This window comes from Ammospiza nelsoni, chromosome 6 (genome assembly GCF_027579445.1).
Source record: "Ammospiza nelsoni isolate bAmmNel1 chromosome 6, bAmmNel1.pri, whole genome shotgun sequence".
NCBI classification, from domain to species: domain Eukaryota; kingdom Metazoa; phylum Chordata; class Aves; order Passeriformes; family Passerellidae; genus Ammospiza; species Ammospiza nelsoni.
This window is the reverse complement of record NC_080638.1, coordinates 46,978,303-46,999,674: the sequence shown is the minus strand read 5'-3', so window position 1 is coordinate 46,999,674 and position 21,372 is coordinate 46,978,303. Positions and strand designations below refer to the sequence as shown.

Here is a 21,372-nt window from a genome sequence, read left to right as displayed (position 1 = left end):
TCACATCACTTTACCTCCCTTTTAGAATACTCCCTCTACAGGCTTAATTATTTTTGCTGTACATCTGGACTGCAGCAGCATTTCAAGACATGTTTAAAGTTATAAAACAAATGTCATAAATCTGGAAGACACACACTACTCATATATATCACAGTCCTAGTCAGTTTGAAAGCTCTGCACTTGGACACCATGATCTGGCATGTCAGTGGTTGTCCTTTGCTCTGAATTTCCAATTGCTAAATTTATCACATCACAAAACAGCTTGCAGTTAAACTTCAAGTTATTTCATTTTTGATGTAAATAATTGATGGCAACAATGAAATACAAAGTAAGATTTAAATTGAGTTCAGCTTACAGAACAATGTATCTCAAAGGAATTATCCACTATTCAGAATTTCCCTACTCTGTTTTTATATAAGCTATTTTTGCAATAACACACTTGGGAGTTACTGTTTCTCTTTTGAATTCTTTTTTAGATAAATCATACAAACACCATCTCAGCTGAGCTTGAAGTACCTAGTGACCATAACTAAACGGTCCAGTGTATCAGTTGGTGATATTACTTCTGCAAGCAAGCACTTTCTTCTCTAAGAATTTTTACTATCAGTTTCCTAGCTCTACATGAACTTCCAGTACATCATAATTTAAGCACCTGGGGTGAGATCTTATCAAATATAAACTGAATTTTGCCACCAGCTATGAAGTTCAGGTTCCTTATAAGTCAAACACAGAAATTTTAATTTTCATAACTCTAAGAGATGATTTTGCAGTCCTTCTTTACATCACGTATCAGTAGCACTGTTTCATCAAACAAGGGAGGAATCACCACAAAAAAGGGTGACAAAGTACTTATTAAGGGCTTGATAGTAAAGCCCTGCTTGTATCAAATACAAAGTAACAGCTATAAGAGGGTTTGTACTCCAGAAATCTAATACTATTTGGCAAAGCTACTAATGGTGAAACCTGGTCATTGCTAAGACTTGGAAATAAAGCCTAGCAGTGAGATAGGAATCCTTCAAAAGCATTTCAGAAGAGGCTAGAAGCACTGGATTATCCCAAATCCATCCATCTCTAATGCTCCTCATCCAGCAGACATCTCCTACATACTTCTGTCAGCCTCATGAAGAACACAGCAGCCTGCCAACAGTGACTGCACACAACCTGCAATGCTGCACCAGCCCTGAAGGACATCTAAGGCTGCCCAGGTAAACCTCCATTTGTGCACCCTAGAGAGAGGTCCAGCAGGCTTCTAGGTGGCCCCTGACAGTGATTTTGTTTTCAAGGTACCACTGGGGCAAGGTACCCAAAGGACAATTTAGACACACTGTACTGAGATAATGCTGAAAATAAGTGAAATGCATAATCTTACTCTTGTTCTCTGGTATGCTATGGCTATTTTGTAATCCTGAGTAATGATGGACAATTGTACAAAAACAACAATCCTCCCCACCAGCAGACAGATGGTAAAGCTGGATAAATTAGAATAAAGATCAGGGACACATTTTCAGTGATAATGATGAATAACTACTGAAACATCTACAAAAGGAAGTTATGTTTTCTCTATTTCCTGACCTTCACAAGTCAAGACTGCAGGCTTTTCTTGTTTATGTGCTGTTTACCACATTCAATATGGCTGTTAAGTTCCATATTAAAACGACTGAATTAAACTTTTGGTTTGCTTAACTCATGATGTCAGTCTAGATGATCTAAAGTCTTTTCATAACTGCAAGTTGTGAAAAATGTATTTTTATGTACATATCTAAAATTAATTACCTCATAAAAAAACCCAACACTTTTTATTATAGAAGAAACTGTACAGCAAATAATTTCTGGGGAAAAAAGTAAAATTACTATGGTTAAAAGTACAGATTCATAAAAAAAATTTTCTGTAAGTTTTCCTGCTCACTAAATTTCAGACTTGATAAATATATTAGAACACCTTTCCAAAGACATAATACAGGCTTTAGAATTACTTGAGTATTTGAATTTAAAGAGATTATTTTAGCTGCTTATAATTTTCATTTTCAGAAATACATAAGGACAAGATTTAACAGAAAAAAAAGAGGGTGATTTTGTGAAAGCTTCCTGTAAAATGGTGGCAACAACAAAACATGTAAAACAGCTTTTTATACATCTCTGCTTTTTCATAATGTAAAGTGTAAAAAGTGTAAAGATGTATGTGTTCATGGGAAAAATTAATTCTTGATATTTTTGCTAGAACTTCACCCCTTTAAAGGGTGGAAAATCAACATTACTATCAGTCTGAATTGTTACCTCTCCCTTTCTCTCACTGCCCTCTCTCCAAGAATTCAAGTTCCACCAGGCTAGAATAGATCTATGGTGGGTAACTTCTCAGAATATTTGCTCTTCTTCTTCTCCCCTTGACCCAGTATCAAAGAGACCTGCATTCCTAAGCACACTGATCACTAAGTTCAAGCTGTACTATCAATATGCCTTGTGGAAAAACCTCTAAACATATGGGTTGAAAAGTTGGTACTGTTAGAAACAAGGCATGTGTAGCAGCAGCTGTCTTACTTGGCATAGCTTTTGTCAAGTTTTCTGGCACAAGTTTCACAACCACAGGCTTCTAATGGCCACTGGTATCAATCAACATGCTTGGACTAATTCTGAACATAGAAGTTTCACATTTCAAGAAGTTTCACATTCTAACAACTATTTTAAGTCAGTAAGCCTGATCTAATACACAGGAACATGCTCACTGCTAGCCCAGGGGCATGGCACCTTGCCTGCTTTGCTGCCAGCTAAGATACCAGGAAAAGAACAGTGGAAACTAAATCCACTTTAAGGACAGAACACATTCAGTTGGCCAGGGAGAATGCCAACTACAGTATCATGTTTGATTCTTAAACACTAATGACTGATGCATGGCAACAACCCCAAAGGGAAATACTCACCTGCTATTCTAGCAGTACATAAAGCACATTTTCAGGAGGTATTTTTTAACACTATCTGCAGGAATTCTGTTTTGTAACTCTATGCTATTAATAAATCTTATAATTTTAAACTAAATATACCCCCTTGCCCAAATCCTGAAATAGAGGGGGAACAGAAACTTTATTTGGAATGCAATAACTACACAAAGAACACAAAGAGAAAAAAGTAATAATATGCTTCAGTTAAAACAATGATATGCCACTGAGAGAACTACTCACAGTGAACTACTGTGAGAATAAAGGTGTAAACCCCTCATCCTCAGTGACACTAAAGATACTGCTGATATTCAACTACAATGAAGTTAAAGTTGTGCCTGGCTAAATCACGCGTCTCATCTTGATCAAGAAAGAAGAAATTGTTTTGAAAATATTCTAAAACCCCTTTTTATTACTTTTCTTCCTCAGCATATTTGCAACATTCTTCCTGTCTGAGCTATTGGCTGTCATCTCCATGTAATCTGTCTCACAGAACAACAGAGGAAGAAAAATGATTCTCCAGTGGTTTACCAGAGACTCTTCAAACGGTACCTTGCACTGAGCTCAACACATGAACATGTCACACTTGGTTGCAAGGTCATTACAGTACAGAAATGTGTATTTCTTGATGAACAATGCATAGAACTGCAGGGAAAAAATGCAGTCACTCTAATTTTAAGTACGAAATAAAATTGAAATAATTTTAAATTTTATTATAAAAACCTAGAATTTATAAGGATAGTGCACAAACTGAACAAGATATACCTGGGTAGTATTAACTTTAAATACTGAGAAGTCAGTGAGACCAGAAATGATGAATTTGAAAGTAGGTGTTTCTCATGGAATTACCTGTTTGATAACTGCAAAACTTTCAGCCTAAATGGCAGAGTTTCTTATCTTATTATTTGTAAAGGAATCTTGGTCAGATGGAACAGCATATAAAGTAATGCAGGTCAGAAAAAAGATATTACATGCACACATTGAGCAGTGAGAGAAATCCTCAAAGGTTTTTGTTAAGAAAGGTCCAGGATTTTGCTACGCATTTGTACCATATACTTAAGATTATCCTATCTCTTGCAGTCGAGACACTTTTGCCATTGACAAATGAAGTGTCCTGCTAAGCACAGCTAATCCCTGCCAGCCCAGATCCATCTCTCCAGCATTCCACTGATGCAGATTCAAGGTATCTCCAAGTAGCTGAAGGAAGATACGAAAGCTGAATAAACAAGCAGACACATAAATGCTCAGTTAAGGGTTATATGCTATTGTTACTCTTCACTGGCTCTTTTGCTAAGTCAGTTTTACAGCAGCATTTGCAGAATCAATATATAACAAATACTTACGTTTGATGCTGGCCAACCTGCTTTTGGGCAATGAAGTGTCTACAGCTGCTGAAAATAAGAAAAACACCAAATGTGAGCGACTCAATATTTACTTAGTATATGGGATAGCTAGAAAAATGGAGTAACAAACCAACACAGAAAAAGACTAATTTAATTATTTATTTTAAAATATTCTAGTTACTGTGTACCTAAAGTATTAGGTTGTCATCAATATGGTCACAGGATTTGAGATAAAGCTCTCTGGGTAAAACACATATTTAAAGGAAAAATCATCACTTAAATGAAGACTCCTTTCAAAAGGTTTCTGTACATTTTGTTCTGATAGCATTTACCTGCATCCCTGAAGATACTGAGTATGTCATGAGACATAACATTGTGAGTGTAGTTGTGAGGATGGACTCTGTCAGTAACATGATTTTCTCATTTGCAAACACACAGGGCAATTTTCACAGTCCTTAGAATTTGTTATTACTATTCATTGCAAGATGAACAAAAGATCATTAAGTTTTTGAAATAAAAATAATAAAAGACATTGTGATCTGAGTTTAAGTAGAAATGTTCTGCCTTCATTCCTAAAATAATTTCTGTATGTTTGCTGTTATGACTGCCACTATGACCTTCAGTTCAGCCTATTATTTCATAATTCATTATTTCATCAAAAGCAGAATGAAGCCAATACAGCACAAAGTGCTCTAAAATTAAGGTAGAATCTTTGGTAACATTTAAGGAAAATGTTTTCATACAAGACTTCCCATCTCAATCATACATAAATATTATTAAGTAGAAACCACATCTCCTTGCTGACACATATATGGGTAAGAAAAAGCAATTTTCTACAATCCAGTCATCCCGTCTTGGTATGAGGCTATTCTGAGAGACTGAGGTAAATTTAGGGGGAGACAGTTCATTCATACATGCACATTTTTACCTTTGGCTGCAAGAACTCTGTTATAATGAACCACCATGTGATCTCTGATCAGGTATTGGCTAGCTAGATTTCGAGAGGAGCAAATGCAGAAAGCTGTAAGATTAAAATACATTTGAACATTGGAAAGGCAAGCAAAAGAATACTACAATTTTAAACAGTTATTAACTGCAATTCAAACTCACAAACTTTAAGACACTGTTTAACTTTGCTCAAAGGCAGTATTTTTTTATCAGTTACTATCACACGAAATCATCATGTCTCCTTTTTCTTTCCTCAATGAGCCATTAATTCAATAAATAGCTGCAAAAGTAGCTGAAATTGTACAAAAATGTTAACATGGAAACTTCCTGTTCTTCACTCTATGTTCTTTTGAGAAAAAAAGGTGTCTGAGGTGTCAGTATAGCACAGAATCACAAACTAGCCCATGTAAACTACTGGCTCTAAAGGAATGCGTTTAACCTCAGGGGTTCTTATATCTATACATACATATATATAAGTATATTACAGCTAACAGAGATGGGAGATCTTTATATATTTGTTCATCTTGCTACCAATTTGTAGTCAGCAGTAAAGTCAAGGCAAAACTAACTCCTTGAAAGTATTTTCAGTAATGCATACTAAACATAAGTACTATTAAACTTCTCCAAATGAGCTTGATACAGAAGTTTTAAGAAAAAATTAAGCACAAAATCAATGAATTCACATAAATGGAACCAAGCTGACCTGATGAAAGCACACGTTACTTACCATTACTTTTATTACTTAAGTGTCCTTTAAATGGACTTGCTGGACCACATCTGGGAATGACAAGACCTGAGCATTCATTCATCTTAACTAAACATGAAACAAAAACCAAAGTTAGAAAAAAATCCCCATACATGTTTTTATAAACAAGATAAAGTCTTTCTCCAAAAAATGCAAGAATGGTTCTAATGGATCTTCTTCAAAATCTTCTTCAATCATTTTATAATCACGGAACTATAAATGTAGTTAAATAATTTAATCTAAACACCAAGATGCAATGATAGCGCTCTCAGTGGTTCAGTGAGCTAAACAGCAGAACAGACCATCAGAACACTTTAGTCTGAATGTAACACTGGTCATTAAACTCTACAGAGATACAGTAACAATTCTGTTTCTGTGCTAACCTCCAGTTTGTTTCAAAGTTCATGGCACTTTGATAGACTGGGAATTCCACAGACAAGTGGAGATGCCAACAAAACTTAAACAACCAGTTGCTCCGGAAACTGAGAGAATGTGGATTAAAAGATCTGCATCTCCTCTTTGAAAACCTGTGGCTGTCATGCAACCTAAGATTTAAAAACTGGCTTTAGAACAAATTTGTTTTAGAACAAATTTGGACAGGAGAAATGCCAGGACTACAAATACTAGTGTATACAGAGCACTGCTTTAAGGCATTCAAGGTATATAAAATGTAAACCAAAACAAACAGGATTTTTTTAACAGGGTAAGTACGTATACCAACCACACTTACTTAACATTAATTCTAAAACTGTACAGACAAGTTCTACAAATTTAATACTATTAACTATCAATGTGGTCTTCCCATCCCCACTGTACTTCTCAGCTGTCAGTTCAAGGGTCTGCAACCACCATGCAGGTGAAATGGGAACTCAACTGCTCTACTGCTCCTGCTGACCTCTGGCTTTCCCCCTTTCAGCCCATGAAGAAGCACACTGGACCTACCCAGTATGAGCAGGAATCTCCTCCCAGTGACCTCAGCTGGGGTGATACAGGCTGTTTACCTTTACAAACTGACCGGGGGGCAGGGAGCCATGGTGACAGCCATGACACACATGGTAACAGCCCCTCATTCCACCTCTCACAGCTCACCTCCTGCATGCCCAGCACCTGGCTCTCCAGGGCTTCTTTTTCATTTCCCACTGTTATATCATGATTGGTAAAGTACTATTGCAATTACATATATAACTACCATAGTATGTAACTCTGTATTTAAGTTCAACAGCATGTTGCACAAGATGGTGAACATGGTGTCTTAAATATTAATTAGTAAAGACTTCAGCAAAACAAATCATTCATTTAACGATGTTTTAACATTATTTACTCAAGGCCTTATAAAAAAGCCATACTGTACTAAATTTTGAATGACTACTGCTAGTATAGAAGGCTATAAAAATATCTTAAGAAAAAAAAGAAAATTAAAATAATTTTCCCCTGTTGTGAAATAACACTAAATCTGGATCAACAGATTCAACCTTTCTTACAAAGCACAGAAAATACAAGGGCAATCTTGAATTACTTTCATACTTTGAAAAGCCAGCCTTTATACAGTACAGGCTTCTGTGGATTTACAGTAGTAGCTGTGGTGTTTGCAATAACAGCACTCTCACTCCTTTTGCTGTGAAGTTGCCAGATCAGCAGTTGAAAAAGGACAGTGAAAAAAAAGCTCTTGGAGATTTTTTCAACACTATCCTGCAATTGTTTTAACTTTTTACTGTTATCTCTAAATACAAAGGACAACACTCCTGCTCATCTGTATCGATTTCAAATGGCTCATTCCCCTCATGGTACAACTCTTCCTTATCTCAGTTTGTGATTTAAACTGAGATACATATGGACAAACAATAAATTATTTTTCAAATATTAAAATTCCAAACATACGTTTATTATATTTATTAGATTCAGAATGTTTCCACAATGACTGCAAACCTTTTCCAATAAAGCATTTATTTCCTGTTAAAATATTTTATTTCTCTACCATACATTACTACATACAAGTGGTATCCACAGTCTAGCTGGATCCACCCCGAAACCCATGACTTCCAGAATTTACAACATGCAGGTGTTGGAAGAATGCAAGTCTTTGGGAGGACTTGAATGTTAGATTATAAATTTTAGTTGATAGAATTTTCTCTAGTGATAAAAACCTGCATGCATATATACCTGAAATCTGGATTACAGCAGACAACTGGGAATCAGAAGTGTTTCATTTACAATTGCTTAAATAACCTAAATATTCTACTGTTTTTTGTGCTTCAGAGCTTGGCTATAATTCCAGAGGGAAGAATCTGTGGTATTGTTAGGTAAATGCTTACAGTATCACTGACTCACCCTTATGTGACAGAATCCTAGAAGGGCAAACATTAAAAAAACCAGACACTGCTCTCTCTATAATTGATTCTCTTCAGGTAAGCTAAATGACTTTGTCCCACATTAAACACCATCAGGGACACTCAGAAACCTGTTGCTTTTACTGTCTTCAGCTGGACACACAACTGTTCAGCACTGCAGGAAGACTGGACTTTACAAGGTTCACTTGCTTTGCATCACCAGCAGATGGCACAGCGGAAATTCTACAGGAAAAACTGTCTGCTGGTTCAGTCCTTTACAATTCATTTGTACCTGGCTTGTACCCGGGGAAGGAGCAGAGAGGAAAAAAGGAGTTGGCATCAGTATTTCACAGGTGAAAAAAGCTGTCAAAAAGTGCCAGTCAGGAAAAATAAAGAACATTTCTATGTCCTCTACTTGGACTATGGACATAGAGACGGCACAGAAATCCCCCTTATCGTGAAAACACATGATGCTAATGTCAGAGAAGAAACTGGAGAATTTGGTACGTGCAGGCTCTTTTTACCTTCCTGAAGGCAGAAAGTGCTAATGGTCAAAAGTTTCACAGCTATCACTTCAGGCTGTCTTTCCACTTGAATGGGTATTTATTTGGATTCCAGCTGTGTTTTCAGTTATTTGCACAACAGCAGAAACAAACTGAAGGCTTAGATATATGAAGAGAATTTTAAAGGAGAAGGTGGGATTTTCAGTAATTTACAGCTAATCAAATATAAGCCAAACAATGGGAGGATAACTATGAAAATTTCTTTGATATATGACACATGTAACTATCTGATCTAAACGTAAATTTCCTTATAGATATAAGTAGACTGTCCTCACTGAATATAAAATCAGGATTTTCATACTGTGTTCTCCTAAAGTACAGACAGCAAACAAATTAAATACTTCTAAAAATTTATTTGATCTTCTAGATCCTTCTATGACACTAAGCAACAATAAGGAAAAAACTAAAACAGCTTTCTCTTAACTTTTTTCCAGCTGGTATCTAACGTAAGTAATAATTACATTATTCCAAAGAAAATAGAAAGATATTTTTTCAAATTCTAGTTTTATTTTAATTTAAAATGCATCCTATCCTAATTTCTGATTTTACAGTATTAAAAGTTATAAAAATTAGCAGTTTATTTTGTTTCCTGGTTGTTAGTGGATAGGCAGAATTTATAGAAATTATTTTTCTACAAAGCCATTTCAGATTTGGAACATGAATACATACTGGAAAGAAGCCCAGTCTTTCATTACCATGTTCTCCCAGAAAAGATTTTAAACACAAGCATTAGACTTACTATTTTTATAACAAGCATGTACTTCAGTCATAGCAAATGAAAATTAAATAAATAAAGCAATCTATCACACTACTCTTACCCATCAAGACTTGCTACTTTAAAGATAATCCATAAAAATACAGAGACCTTAGAGGGGATATTGGATACAGGCACCTAAATCCAGCACTACAAGACATCAAACCTTAACTAGAGACCTGTGAACACTGTAATTTCCAAAAGGCAGCTCCCAGACCTTAGCCTGGGTTCAAACAGCCCTCAGCCCCAGGTGGATTTAGACCTCAGGTCTCCCCAGCTGTTCCAGAAGAATATGCTTATCACTGTCAATACTGACCCTTCTGTGCAGCAGCTTGGTTTTGGGGCTTCCAGCACTCTTGCATTCCTACTTCTATAGTGGCCTCCTCTCAGCTGGCAATGCAAAACACCTCTGCCTCTAACAGACTGGAATTGCATCATTTGCAAGAGATTTGGGCATTTGATCCCTCTGAGCCTGATAAGGGCCCAAGCTGACAAATGCTTTGCAAAGACTCCGGCTACTGCAGTGATTTATAAAGGTTTGCTATTCTTGCTTCTTTTTCTTCCCTAATATCTCAGTGCTCTAAACCAGAAACAGTTAAAGAGACATCTTTGCTCAAGTGGATAATTCAGGCAACAACATGCAGATGGTTTGTGCTGTGAATTTCATACACATCAAGGATGTCTGCCATTACCACCCTTATTCTACCAACCAGTTTTACGACCTCTTCAGTGGGCTTCCTGCTATGAATTAACTCTGCTAACTCTATACAACTAACAGTACACAACAACACTAATCCTGTACACATGCTGAGGAAAGAACAAAACTGGTTTAAATCATCTCTGTGAAATCCAAAATTACTTCAAGCAGCGTTGGAAACTCCTTTAAGAATCTTATCTAATATGTCTGACAAGGTCATACTTGAAGAATTGAATTATGACCCGAAATACATGTTTCTTACCTTTTGAGGTAGAGAACTAGGAGAATTTTCAAACCAGAGTATCCATTAATTCTTTATGCTACAGAGATTTTTGTATATATGAATACAACACAGAAATACACAGAGGAAACATGATAGCTCAGAGTACATTAAAAGATTAACCTAGTTACGAAAATCCACATTGGATTTAAACTTTATTTAAATAAGAAACTAATTTTTTCTATTTTTAACTGTTTTCCCTTCACATTAGCACAATATACTCAAAAAAACCACCATATTCTATTAGTATTACTAATGACGCCATCTCTCCTGTTCATGTAGCTTAAATCTTTGTACCATCCCCCCTAAACTCCTTTCAATATCCCCAGTTTGCTGCCTCTTCCTTACCTGTGGCCATTCCTCCCCTCAAACACTCCCTACTTGCTCAGCTGTGGCTGACCAGGTGCTACAGGAACAACTGCTCATCTAGTTTAAGCTTCTCTGGTTGCTTATCCTTGGCTGCCTAGTTCTTACCCTCTACTTACATATCTGGGAATGAACTCAGAACAGAATGAGTTTTTCTAAAAGATGCGCATTAATTTGTTGGGTTTTCTCCTGCTCAGCCACTGGGTAATACTAATGCTCCTGGTTTATTCACAGCTGGGTGAAGCTGGCAAACAGCTGCAGAACTGGACAGACAAAAAGGCCAGCAGAGAGCAGTGACCCACTCACAGACTCCTTCTCTAGTTGAAGAACACAGGGGCAAACATGGCAAGTCTCCACTGCTTTTCTGCAGCACCTATGCAACCATGAGAGGCCTCCAAACATGGCTTTAGATTTAGCCACTTACTGAATGCAGATACTGCTCCATTTTATTTGAAAGTTACAGTGAGGCAAAACAAGCATGTCATAATCCCACCTGTATTTTCTTTCCTGTTCATGTAAGTGAAACAAAAGCCTCTTGGACCCCTTTCTGGTTTTACTTATCAGTCCTGGGAATATAAAGCTTCACATGTGAAGTCATCTTCAAAATAATCTCATTTAAGATTTGTTAATAAATAGCAGAATTCACCAGCAGAAAGGATAGTCATTATTATCTAAACTTCCTAAAGCAAAACTCAAAGAATAGAGACCCAGGAAATCACACCACTCCAATTTTGAAATAAAGTCCCAAATTTTCCATCTGAATTTTGCATGGGATCATTAGTGTCACAGGCAAAATACGATAAAAATTATACATCTCCTGACCAGCACTATACATAACCTCCTAAGCCATTAATGAGATGGGTGCTATTTATACACTTACGATGCTGGATTACACAAAAGCTCTTCTATACAGATACTCTCAATACCTAAGAGTTAGGTCTCTCAGACCTTTAGAATTAATAATCTTACAGTATTCTGTATTAATTAAAACCATGCAATCAAAATTGTATTTCAAGAGTCAAACCCTCCTATGAAAACTTTAAGGAACCTAATTAAATAATACAGTAGCCTTGAGTCATATCTGATAACATAACTCTGGAAAAATATTTGTTAAAATTTTTCTAGCAATAGGCTTCAGCAAGGGAAGTTCTGGATGCAAACTCTGGCTCTATTCATACTCCAAAAGCAGAGCAGGAACAAACAGCTGTGTGTGTCAGTAGCACAACTGTGATAAGAACTGCAGGCAAAAGAAAATGAATTTATGTCAGTTTGCTACAACTACCTGGAAGGAGGCTGTGATGAGGTGGGTATCAGACTTTTCTCCCAGTCACAATTTACAATTTATTGAGTGAAGGTTTTAATTTGGTAAATTAAAGTAAATTTGATAAGAAGTTAAGAGCACTGAATAACATTTCCCAATTTCAATTAAAATTATTATGATTCAAATAAAACTTGTAAATGTCCTTCCTTCTTTGAAGACACAACTAGATAATTTTCCATCTTTCTTGTTGGCCAAGGGAAATTTCAGCTTCTAAAAACTGGTGCTACCAAAAAAAGAATTTAGTAAGTTTAATAAGCTGTTTGTTCAAGTGGTAAATAAAAGAAGAATTAAAAAAAAAATAGTTCACAAGTCTCTGCATTAACACCCTTTCAGCTCTAATCAGATTAATGCAAGGACTTCCTACAATGCAAGAAAAAATCGAAATTAGATGATGTTGTCTATAAACATGTGAAGCATTTAAATTTTGATTTAATATTTTGGAAGCTTGTACAAATTGCCTAAAGCTAACAGCAGCCTCCATGCAGCAGCAATGATGAGTTCCCCACTCAGCCCCACTTTATGCTGTCAGATAAAAGTGGCCCAAATGTGTGTCCTTGATTAACAGTAAGTGCACGATGCTGTCAGGTATTGCTGTCCCTGAACACATACCTGAACAGCAACGGGCATTAAACAGCCCAATGCAGGGGACTGCATTTAAGCAACAAAGCTGGTTTAAAATTACAGTATTCAGATTATTTGAGGTCATACTACAAATCTGTGAGTATATTAACTCCTGAAAATACAACAGTAAATAACTTCAAGGTTTATACCTGGAATTAGGGAAAAACATAGCAGATTAATTCTTTGGTATTTCTAGGAGGGTAAAAAAATCTCAGCCTTATTTGAACTTTGACAAGACCTACATGAAAATCCTATATACTCTGATATATTAAAAATATATCTATTTTCTCAGTATTCTCGCTAGACAAAACAAGGCCTGATACAAACAAGTGCCAATTTTTGGTTCTTTGAAATGATGAGGCTACGACTGAACAAGAAACTTTGCATGGCATACAACCAGGACATGGAATAGTGTATCCCACTTTCTCTGAACTAACATTTTAGATATAACTCTTTTGAGAAACCATAAATAGGATGTGCTCTCCTCTTTTCATGAACTGCAAGCAACCCAGCGGCTCTTCTGCCAAGTTTGCTCAGGCACACAGATTTCCAGCTCAGCTCAGTGTATTAGTCTGTCTGTCTGCCTGTGCTAATCCTTGCTCTCTGTAAGGAGCCTGAGAACCCCCACATGGACTGTTCAGCCACACAATTCTGCCTCCATTGTGACCTCCTATGCAGACAGGCAATGGCTTTCCCAATTTAACAGACACACAGTAATTCTTCCCTACTTTTGAACTTTTTTTGCTACACAGAAGTCATTCAAGTAAAGCTTGCTGCAACCTGAATGAAATTTAGATCTTGACTCCTACTTATTCTCTTTTTACAGTCAACAATTGGCATGCTTTCTGATTGTCTATAGAAGTATTTTGACAATAGTAAGAATAGTCAGAAAAAGGATGTATTTGTCATAAAACTTTCTTCATATTATGTAAGAGCATAAAAATTTGGTATACAAGATACTAGTTTTTGCTCTGAATTTTATATTCCCATATAGTATTATAATTTATGTTCAAACTGTACTTTGATATCAGACATCTTCTGAAGTGGCATCTGTCACTGTCTCCAAAGATTGTAACTGACACTGAGATACAACACAACAGCCTAACGTTATCTCAAATGGCTGATTTTATGCAGCGAGGTATGATCTTGACATTACAATGTAGCACTGAATAATTCCTACCACTGTTTTACATTATGCACATAATCAAGTTTATACCTGAAAATATTTTAGGTATTTTCCAAAAGCCACAGTTGGCTCATGCAAGCATTTTCACATGTTTGCACCTTTTTTTATCATGAATGACAAGTGCCCCTAGGACTATTCATAGGAACAGGGCACCAGAGCAGCCCACGGATGGCTAAAAGTGGGTAAAGAATCACTTTATAGGACCTTTAAAACTTCTCAGTCTTTTATTTTTCAACTACACTTGCATTAAAATCCCACCAAACCAAAACACTTTGATCTACAGCTAAACGCCGTGGGATGCTGTACACACAGGGTACAATTCAATATAACCCATGAATAACAGCTTTGAAGAAGACGAAAGTTAACTAAGAAAAGATGCCGGCACAGAAATCCCGGCAGCCTGAAGCGCTGCCCCAGCAGCACTCGATGCCGGTACTGTAAGGAGGCATCGTGGGGGCGACGGCTGTAGCACGCACAGTTCCAGGCCCCGACTCGGGGCGGATTACACCGGTCCCGGGCCGGACGTGTCCCTCCCCGAGCGGCGGCACCCGGCTCCTTGCCCCGCCGCCTCCCTCCCCCGCGGCCCCGCCGGCTCCTTCCCCGAGCGGCGGCACCCGGCTCCCTCCCCCGCGGCCCCGCCGGCTCCTTCCCCGAGCGGCGGCACCCGGCTCCCTCCCCCGCCGGCTCCCTCCCCCGCCGGCTCCCCGCGCGGCACGGCCGGGCCGGCAGCGCTCGGGGCGGCCGCGAGGGCAGGAGCGAGGCGCGATCCCCCCGAGCCCCGCAGCTCGGGCGGCCCCCGAGCTCCGTGGGGCCCCGTGCCGGCTCCGTGGGCTCCGTGCCAGTCCACACACGCCAGCGGGGAAGGCGGAGGAGCCGCCTGCCCCCAGCCCCGGGCGAGACGGGCCGCGCCCCGCACTCCCACGGCCGGCAGGGTCGGGGGAGGCCGGAAGGCAACGCGTCCCCCGGGCTGCGGCCGCCGCCCCGCCGCGGCCGGCGCTCCCCGCTCCTCCCGCAGCCGCCACCGAGCCCCCCGCACCTTGGCTCCGCCTGCTGCCGCCCTGCATCCTCAGCCCCATGCTCCCGGCCGGGCCCGAGGGGGCGGCGCCGGCCGGGCTCGGCGGCTGCGGCGGTTCGTCCCGCGGCGCGGGCGGGCGGCGCTCGGCGGGGCCCGCTCGGCGTTGCCATGGCGGCGGGCGCGCGGCGGCGGCGCGGGGCCCTGGGCCGGGCCGGGCGGGGCCTCGGGCCCGAAACGCCCTTGCGGCGGGGAGGCGCTGTCCCCGTCCGTATCGGGCCCACCGCAACCAAGCCTTTCCTCGGAACTTGACGGGAAGTTGAAGAATAATGAGTGCCCGGGAGAAATTTACTGATATTTGAGAGAACGAGTGACAAAGCGAGAGCCTAGAGCGTTGCCAGTGCTTTACACTGTAGAAGTTAATCCAAATGTCTTTGAAAACGAACTGCACCTTAAAAATGAACCACAAAATAACCTTTTAAAAAGCAGCCTTTGATCCCATCGCTGATTAATGTGTGTGTGCCGATGTGCTGGATTTGAACTTTGTGAAGAAGCAATAGGGTGATATTTACAGTTTGTCTGACAGGTTGCTATTTTCCCTAATCTGTCACAGACATGTTTTATGAAAAGTCCTTTCCTTAGGATTTTTCCTCCTGAGAATCTGAGAGGCCTCGGGAACAAAATGTAAACAGTGATTATCTGCTGCTGTAGAACGCAAGAGGTGGATCCGTGATTGATCTCATGTGGTTGTTTCTAATTAATGGCCAATCACAGACCAGCTGTCCAGACTGTCTCAATCAGTCACAAGCCTTTGTTATAATTCCTTTTCTATTCTTAGCTAGCCTTCTGATGAAATCCTTTCTTCTATTCTTCTAGAATAGTTTTAACATAATATATATCATAAAATAATAAATCAAGCCTTCTGAAACATGAAATCAGGTCCTTGTCTCTTCTCTTGTCCTGGGACCTCTGCGAACACCACCACACTAATTAGGGAAATCTCTGAGGGTTTTTGTGCTTTTTGTGTGAAGATTTTCTCACTGACCAGCCAACAGTACTGCAGTCCCTTCCATAACCTAACACATCACAAAATCACGTTGTCCCAGATGGAAGGACATTCCCCTTCACTATCTTGAAATGAGTATTAATTATAGGCTAAAGACAGTGTTTTATATTATTTGCTACACTTCCTTACATGCTAGAAAAATTCATTTGAATGTAGCTCAAAAACATAGCAAAATCAAGGGGATGTTACTTAAAAACAACTTTTCTTCCTTATTTCTACCTCAGTCAATGTTCCCACTTGGTCACACAAACATACATGCTGGTTTAAATCAGTGGTTTATCTGCCCCGGTACTTTGTGTAGACTCTACCAAGTACTTCAAAAAACCTCTTCAGTAGTATTCTGACTATTGAATGTTGTGATGTCCCTTTTAATTTTAGATGTACCAATTATGAAGTACTCCTTTGATGTAGCCTTAGTTTCTGTGATTCATGTTGTAGTTATCATTTTGGCAGTCGGTTTTCTGTTAAATCATCCTTAAATGTTGTTGGTGTCAAATTTGTCCGGGAGAGGTCAGGGAAGAAATATATGCCTTGGAAACTCACTGATACTCCATCTTCTGGTGGCCCTCTCTCTTTCTGACTGCTTTTTAATATAAGAGCGTCAGTTGCTGTGGCATTTCAACTACTGTCAACCATAAGGTCACAAGCACCTTACTTTCTTGTCAAATCAAAATAATTGTATAGCATTTTGTCATTTTCCTTTATGTCTCTTGGATTTGAGGTTAATCTCTTGGAAAATATCTGCCAGGAAAAAGCTACAAAACAAAAAAACCCCCACAATCCAAAGAGTTTGTGTGTGGGTTTTGTTTGTTCGTTAGCTTTTGTTCATTTTTTGTGGTTTTATTTTTTGTTTTGTTTTATTTTGTTTATTTTTGCTGTTTTTTTTCTCTGAAGCAGATTGTGTGAGAAATTAAAGATTTGGGGAAAGGGCTTCAGGAATTTATTTACCATTGTTCTTGTGTTTCAAGGCCTCTGGTTTATACTTTGATACAATTCAGATTGTTAAATCTGTAGATTTTAAAGGTAGATATAGTCTTTAAACCATTTCCATTTCAGATACCTGAAGATACTGGAGAGAATAAAAGTAAGTGTACAAGATTCTCACCTCTATGTGGTTGGCTGTAATACTCTCTACTACAGAGATTATGTCACAGAAAACACTTGTCTCTGCTTTTTCAAAAACAAAACAAAAAAATACCCAAAAATAAACCGGTTTATAGTGCTTTCTAGACTTTTTAAAGACTTTTCTGTTTGTTTCTTTTTCTGAATATCAGTTTCCCAAATACTCAGTTTGTAGTACTCAACATACAGTGTTAGGCTGTTCTGTACAAACCCATATGACAGATTTCTCATAGTGTCTTCCTTATTTGTTCCTATGCTTTTTTTCCACCACATAGATAATTAAAACACATAAATGTAAGTAGGCATTTTTAGAAATATTCCCCTGGTTTCTAGGCAACGCTGAGGGAATGTAGAGATTTCCATTTGTTCCCTTTCAGTCAGCAGTCACAGCATCATAGAGTTATCCTGTCTCTGAAATTTTTGACCACCAGTGCCAACACATCCCAAAGCTTTATGTATTTCTAATTGGTCTCACTTATGGGCCTGAGGTGGCTTTTGGCCTCCTTTGGTCTGTGAGAGTATATATATTTTGAGTGTAATTAAAAAGTAATGCAATTTTATAATGGTGTACACATTAAATACCATAATATGCATTAAACAACAACAAAAAAGCCTTAACAAAAATGGAATCAATTCTGGATTTTGATCTGCTCAAAAAAGTACAAAAATAAGTTACATAGATCACTGCAGAGATCTTACCATTGTTGAAGAGTAACATGTGAGAACCTGTAAAATTCATCCTTTCCCAATCTGAAAACAGGAAACATGGCGATCACTGTTGTTGTCTGTCAGCAGCAGGAATTTTCCCCTTTTCCTTAGGATGCATTACAACAGAACATGGTTTTAAAATGTGCCTTCACTGGGAGGGAAGGAAAGCACCAGGAACGTGAGAGTCACATTTGCAAGTGTAGGTGGGCGTCTGTCCCCACCCTGGCATGGACTTAGGGAACAATTGCCTCCTTGTCTATTACTTCTGCCCTCTGCATCATCCAGTGTAGACACCTAACTGCTCTAAAAATGTACAGCTCATAAATTCAGCAACAAACCAACACAGAGAGAAATATGTCCAAAAAAAAGGAAATACCCCATGGGATGTCCACTTTTGCATGCTTAGCCCAGACAAGTTTCCATTCCTCTGAAAAAGATGGTGTGTCTGGCAGGACCTCAAACAGTTACCTGCTCACTTGGGACAGAGATCTGTTCATAATGTCACAACTTGGCTTTTGTAGGATTTGGCTTTCTTGGAAAAATAGTTTGTGTGCACCCTGGAAAATTAATCTGCAGTTTTTTGGAGAGTCCTCCTCTTTCAAGCCATTGATTTTCTTTTATGCGTGCTTTTCCTTACAGCAGTCAAATGAGCATACATAAGCAGGCAGGAAACAGCCCAGCAACCAGATCTGCACACTCTATTCACAGAGTATTCTGGAACAGTCCTAAATTCATCACAATATGTACTTGATCATGAAAATAATTCTCCTGGGTTTACTTGAGTATTTATTTGGCATAAGTGCCCTATCTCAGCGCAGATTGTCACCTGCCTGTGGCTCTGTGTCAGTGTTCCAAATCCCTCGTTGCAGCTCTCAGAGGGCTGTCACTGAGTTGCATCGATTCCCACCTGGCACATTCAGACATCAACCTTGAAGTCTGTTCCCCTACAACTATGTGGAAATAAAAAAAATTACCTGAAAGATTAGAGGACGTGGTACCTTCTAAGTGCATTTAAACAGACTGGCTGAGCAGTTTTCTTTTGCTATCTACTTAGGAAATTCTTGTGTTGAAACAACTGAAGTAGCTTTCAGACATTGGTGTGAGGGGAAAAAAGGATTTAATAGCTACTAAAATATGTTGTTTGCTTGTTTTGGTTTGTTTTTGATTTTTTTAAAGGATTACTTTTCCAGGAGGAGTGGTAAGTTCTTTTCTGCCTTGTGTTTGCTGCATGTTCTTTGGTCATGTGGTTCTTTAAGTTATTTAAAATCATGTGCAGTCTTGAAATATCATTGCAGCTTTCTAAATGATGGAGAGTTATGTGTTTTGGCAGGGCTGCAGACTCCTTTGCTTTCTTCATGGCAATGCATTTAGTTGTTCTGTTGTTGTCTGTATGGCAGCAGTAGTCATAGATTGTTGCAAAGCTAGGCTCCAGTGGGAAGGATGATGCAAAAAAACTTCAGAGGAGAAGATCCATATCTTACAAATTATAGTTTTTAATATCTTGTGATTTAGAATGCAATAAGGGAGCTAGCCTAAAATAAGAGGGCAACTATAGGAATATATAACGATATAAAGTTTCTATGAACACAGTATTAAACTTCCATAAAATTTATCAGCTTAGAATGAAAAGTGTCCCCTGCAGCATTTATAGAATAACTGCTACAAAAACTCCTTCAGGAAGATGCTGTGCAGATGTGCACTATACAGCCATTCTTTCTCTTTAGATCTGTACAGAGTTTTATAGTGCATCTATACTGTCATACAAGTCTATTTTTAGATGTGTCAAGGAAGAAACCTGTATAAATTGTATGAGATATTATTCTCAGCTGTAATGCACTATCTAGTAGCTTGGGTGACTCAGAATCTGCTTATATTTGTCCTTTTATTGTGTCATTTTCTGTTTATCTACTCTTCCCATGCAAGTTTGCAGATGGAAGGCTTCTAGGTGAAAAACTGTCCTTTAGTAGAGCTTACTACTGAGGGCTGTTCTTTTCTCATTACTTTAATTCATTTAGGTATTAAAGAATGTAGATGGGCATAACTAATGAAATGTATTGGAATTTTAAAGGGAAAAAAGCCCATGTAAATGTCATAATTGAGTTGTCTAGACCAAAAGAAATTATTTTTTTTCTAATTGATTTACCTCCTGTGATACATAGAAATGCTTACTCCTACTAATTAATGAGAGACAGAATGATTTTTAAAAAAATATTTCAGTGAAGATCAGAAACTTATGACCCAGATTAGACATATATAAATGATAAAACTCCAGTAAATTGAGTGAAGCTATTCCTGCTTAGGCTGGATGGATCATCTATGTCTGCCCAGCCCATGTCAGGCAGACAGAAGGATGTCATTGTGGCATTTTGTGTGGCTCCTCCACTTTCTACTACAGCATGCTCAGGCTTACATGGCAACATATTAATCCATGCACATGCTTGAATAAATGGGATCCTTTGTGCTAAAGAGAGTTCTTCCAGCTTTGTCCAGGTCAAGAAGAGAAATTCTCAAGGGTATCCTTAGAATTTTCTACAAAAGGAGACACAGATATACTATGATTTTCCAAAGCCCTTTGAAAATTTTCAATATCTGCATGAGCGGGAAAAACAGTTTTACTAGAAATGGACTTAAATTCCTGCTCAGAAGAGTTTGCGGGTATTATTTATCCTTAAAAAGGTACTGTAATGTTTACACATTAACTTCATTAAAGCCTGTGTGTTTATACAAAGTGGAAGATAAAGGAAACAGTTTAAGAAAATAGCAGGCATGCAAAGTTTCATAAGTAATAGCAATTATAGTCATATTAACAACTTCTAATTATGTGTGAAAGAAAGCAATAGGCAAGAAAATGGCCAGAAACAAAATGGAATGTGTGCAGTTTAACTACTGCAATGAAAGACTTTGATTAATTTTTCTATGGAATAATTTTATTTTATTAATACTTAAGAAAAAATCTTTGGAAAAATTACTGTAAATACTTTCTGTTATATTCTTTAGGACTCCCTTTCATCTAAAAGTTATGTTCCAAGGAAAACATCTACTACACACTAAACTTACATATTTTTACTGACATCATAAAATTTCAGGAATACCCAATGTTCTGATTTAGACAGAACCTGACATTTACTGGTTTAAAATTTGATATACACCGTTTTTTGCCCCCTCTGTCCAATAACATGTTAAATGTATCAGAAAAGAAAGGAGGTTCAGTTTGATGGATGTCTCACAGGCCCAAGGGCCAGGATGCTCAGGGTCTATTTATAGCTTTGTCAGTGACACGTGTGACCTTGTGTAGAGCAATTTGGGTGTCTCGGTAGGTTGCAGTCCAAATCACCTTAATTGATAGTTGGTAGTAAAAATGGAAGCATTTGGAGTTACTGCAT

At 38.4% G+C, this 21,372-nt stretch overlaps 1 protein-coding gene across 4 annotated transcripts in view; it reads right to left on the bottom strand.

The window, feature by feature from the left end:
• The window catches only part of SPATA7 (spermatogenesis associated 7), a 34,318-nt gene extending 19,070 nt beyond the window's left edge, over positions 1–15,248 (bottom strand). Inside the window, exons 1-4 of one of the 4 annotated variants that reach the window (XM_059474711.1) lie at positions 15,118–15,248; positions 5,949–6,035; positions 5,202–5,294; positions 4,274–4,321 (exon numbers count right to left, since the gene is read on the bottom strand). In XM_059474711.1, the coding sequence (XP_059330694.1) occupies positions 4,274–4,321; positions 5,202–5,294; positions 5,949–6,035; positions 15,118–15,157 (268 nt within the window). In that variant the 5' untranslated portion in view covers positions 15,158–15,248. The remainder of the gene's footprint in view (positions 1–4,273; positions 4,322–5,201; positions 5,295–5,948; positions 6,036–15,117) is intronic. The other 3 variants (XM_059474712.1, XM_059474713.1, XM_059474714.1) reach the window with 3 other exon arrangements.
• Positions 15,249–21,372: the final 6,124 nt, after the last annotated feature.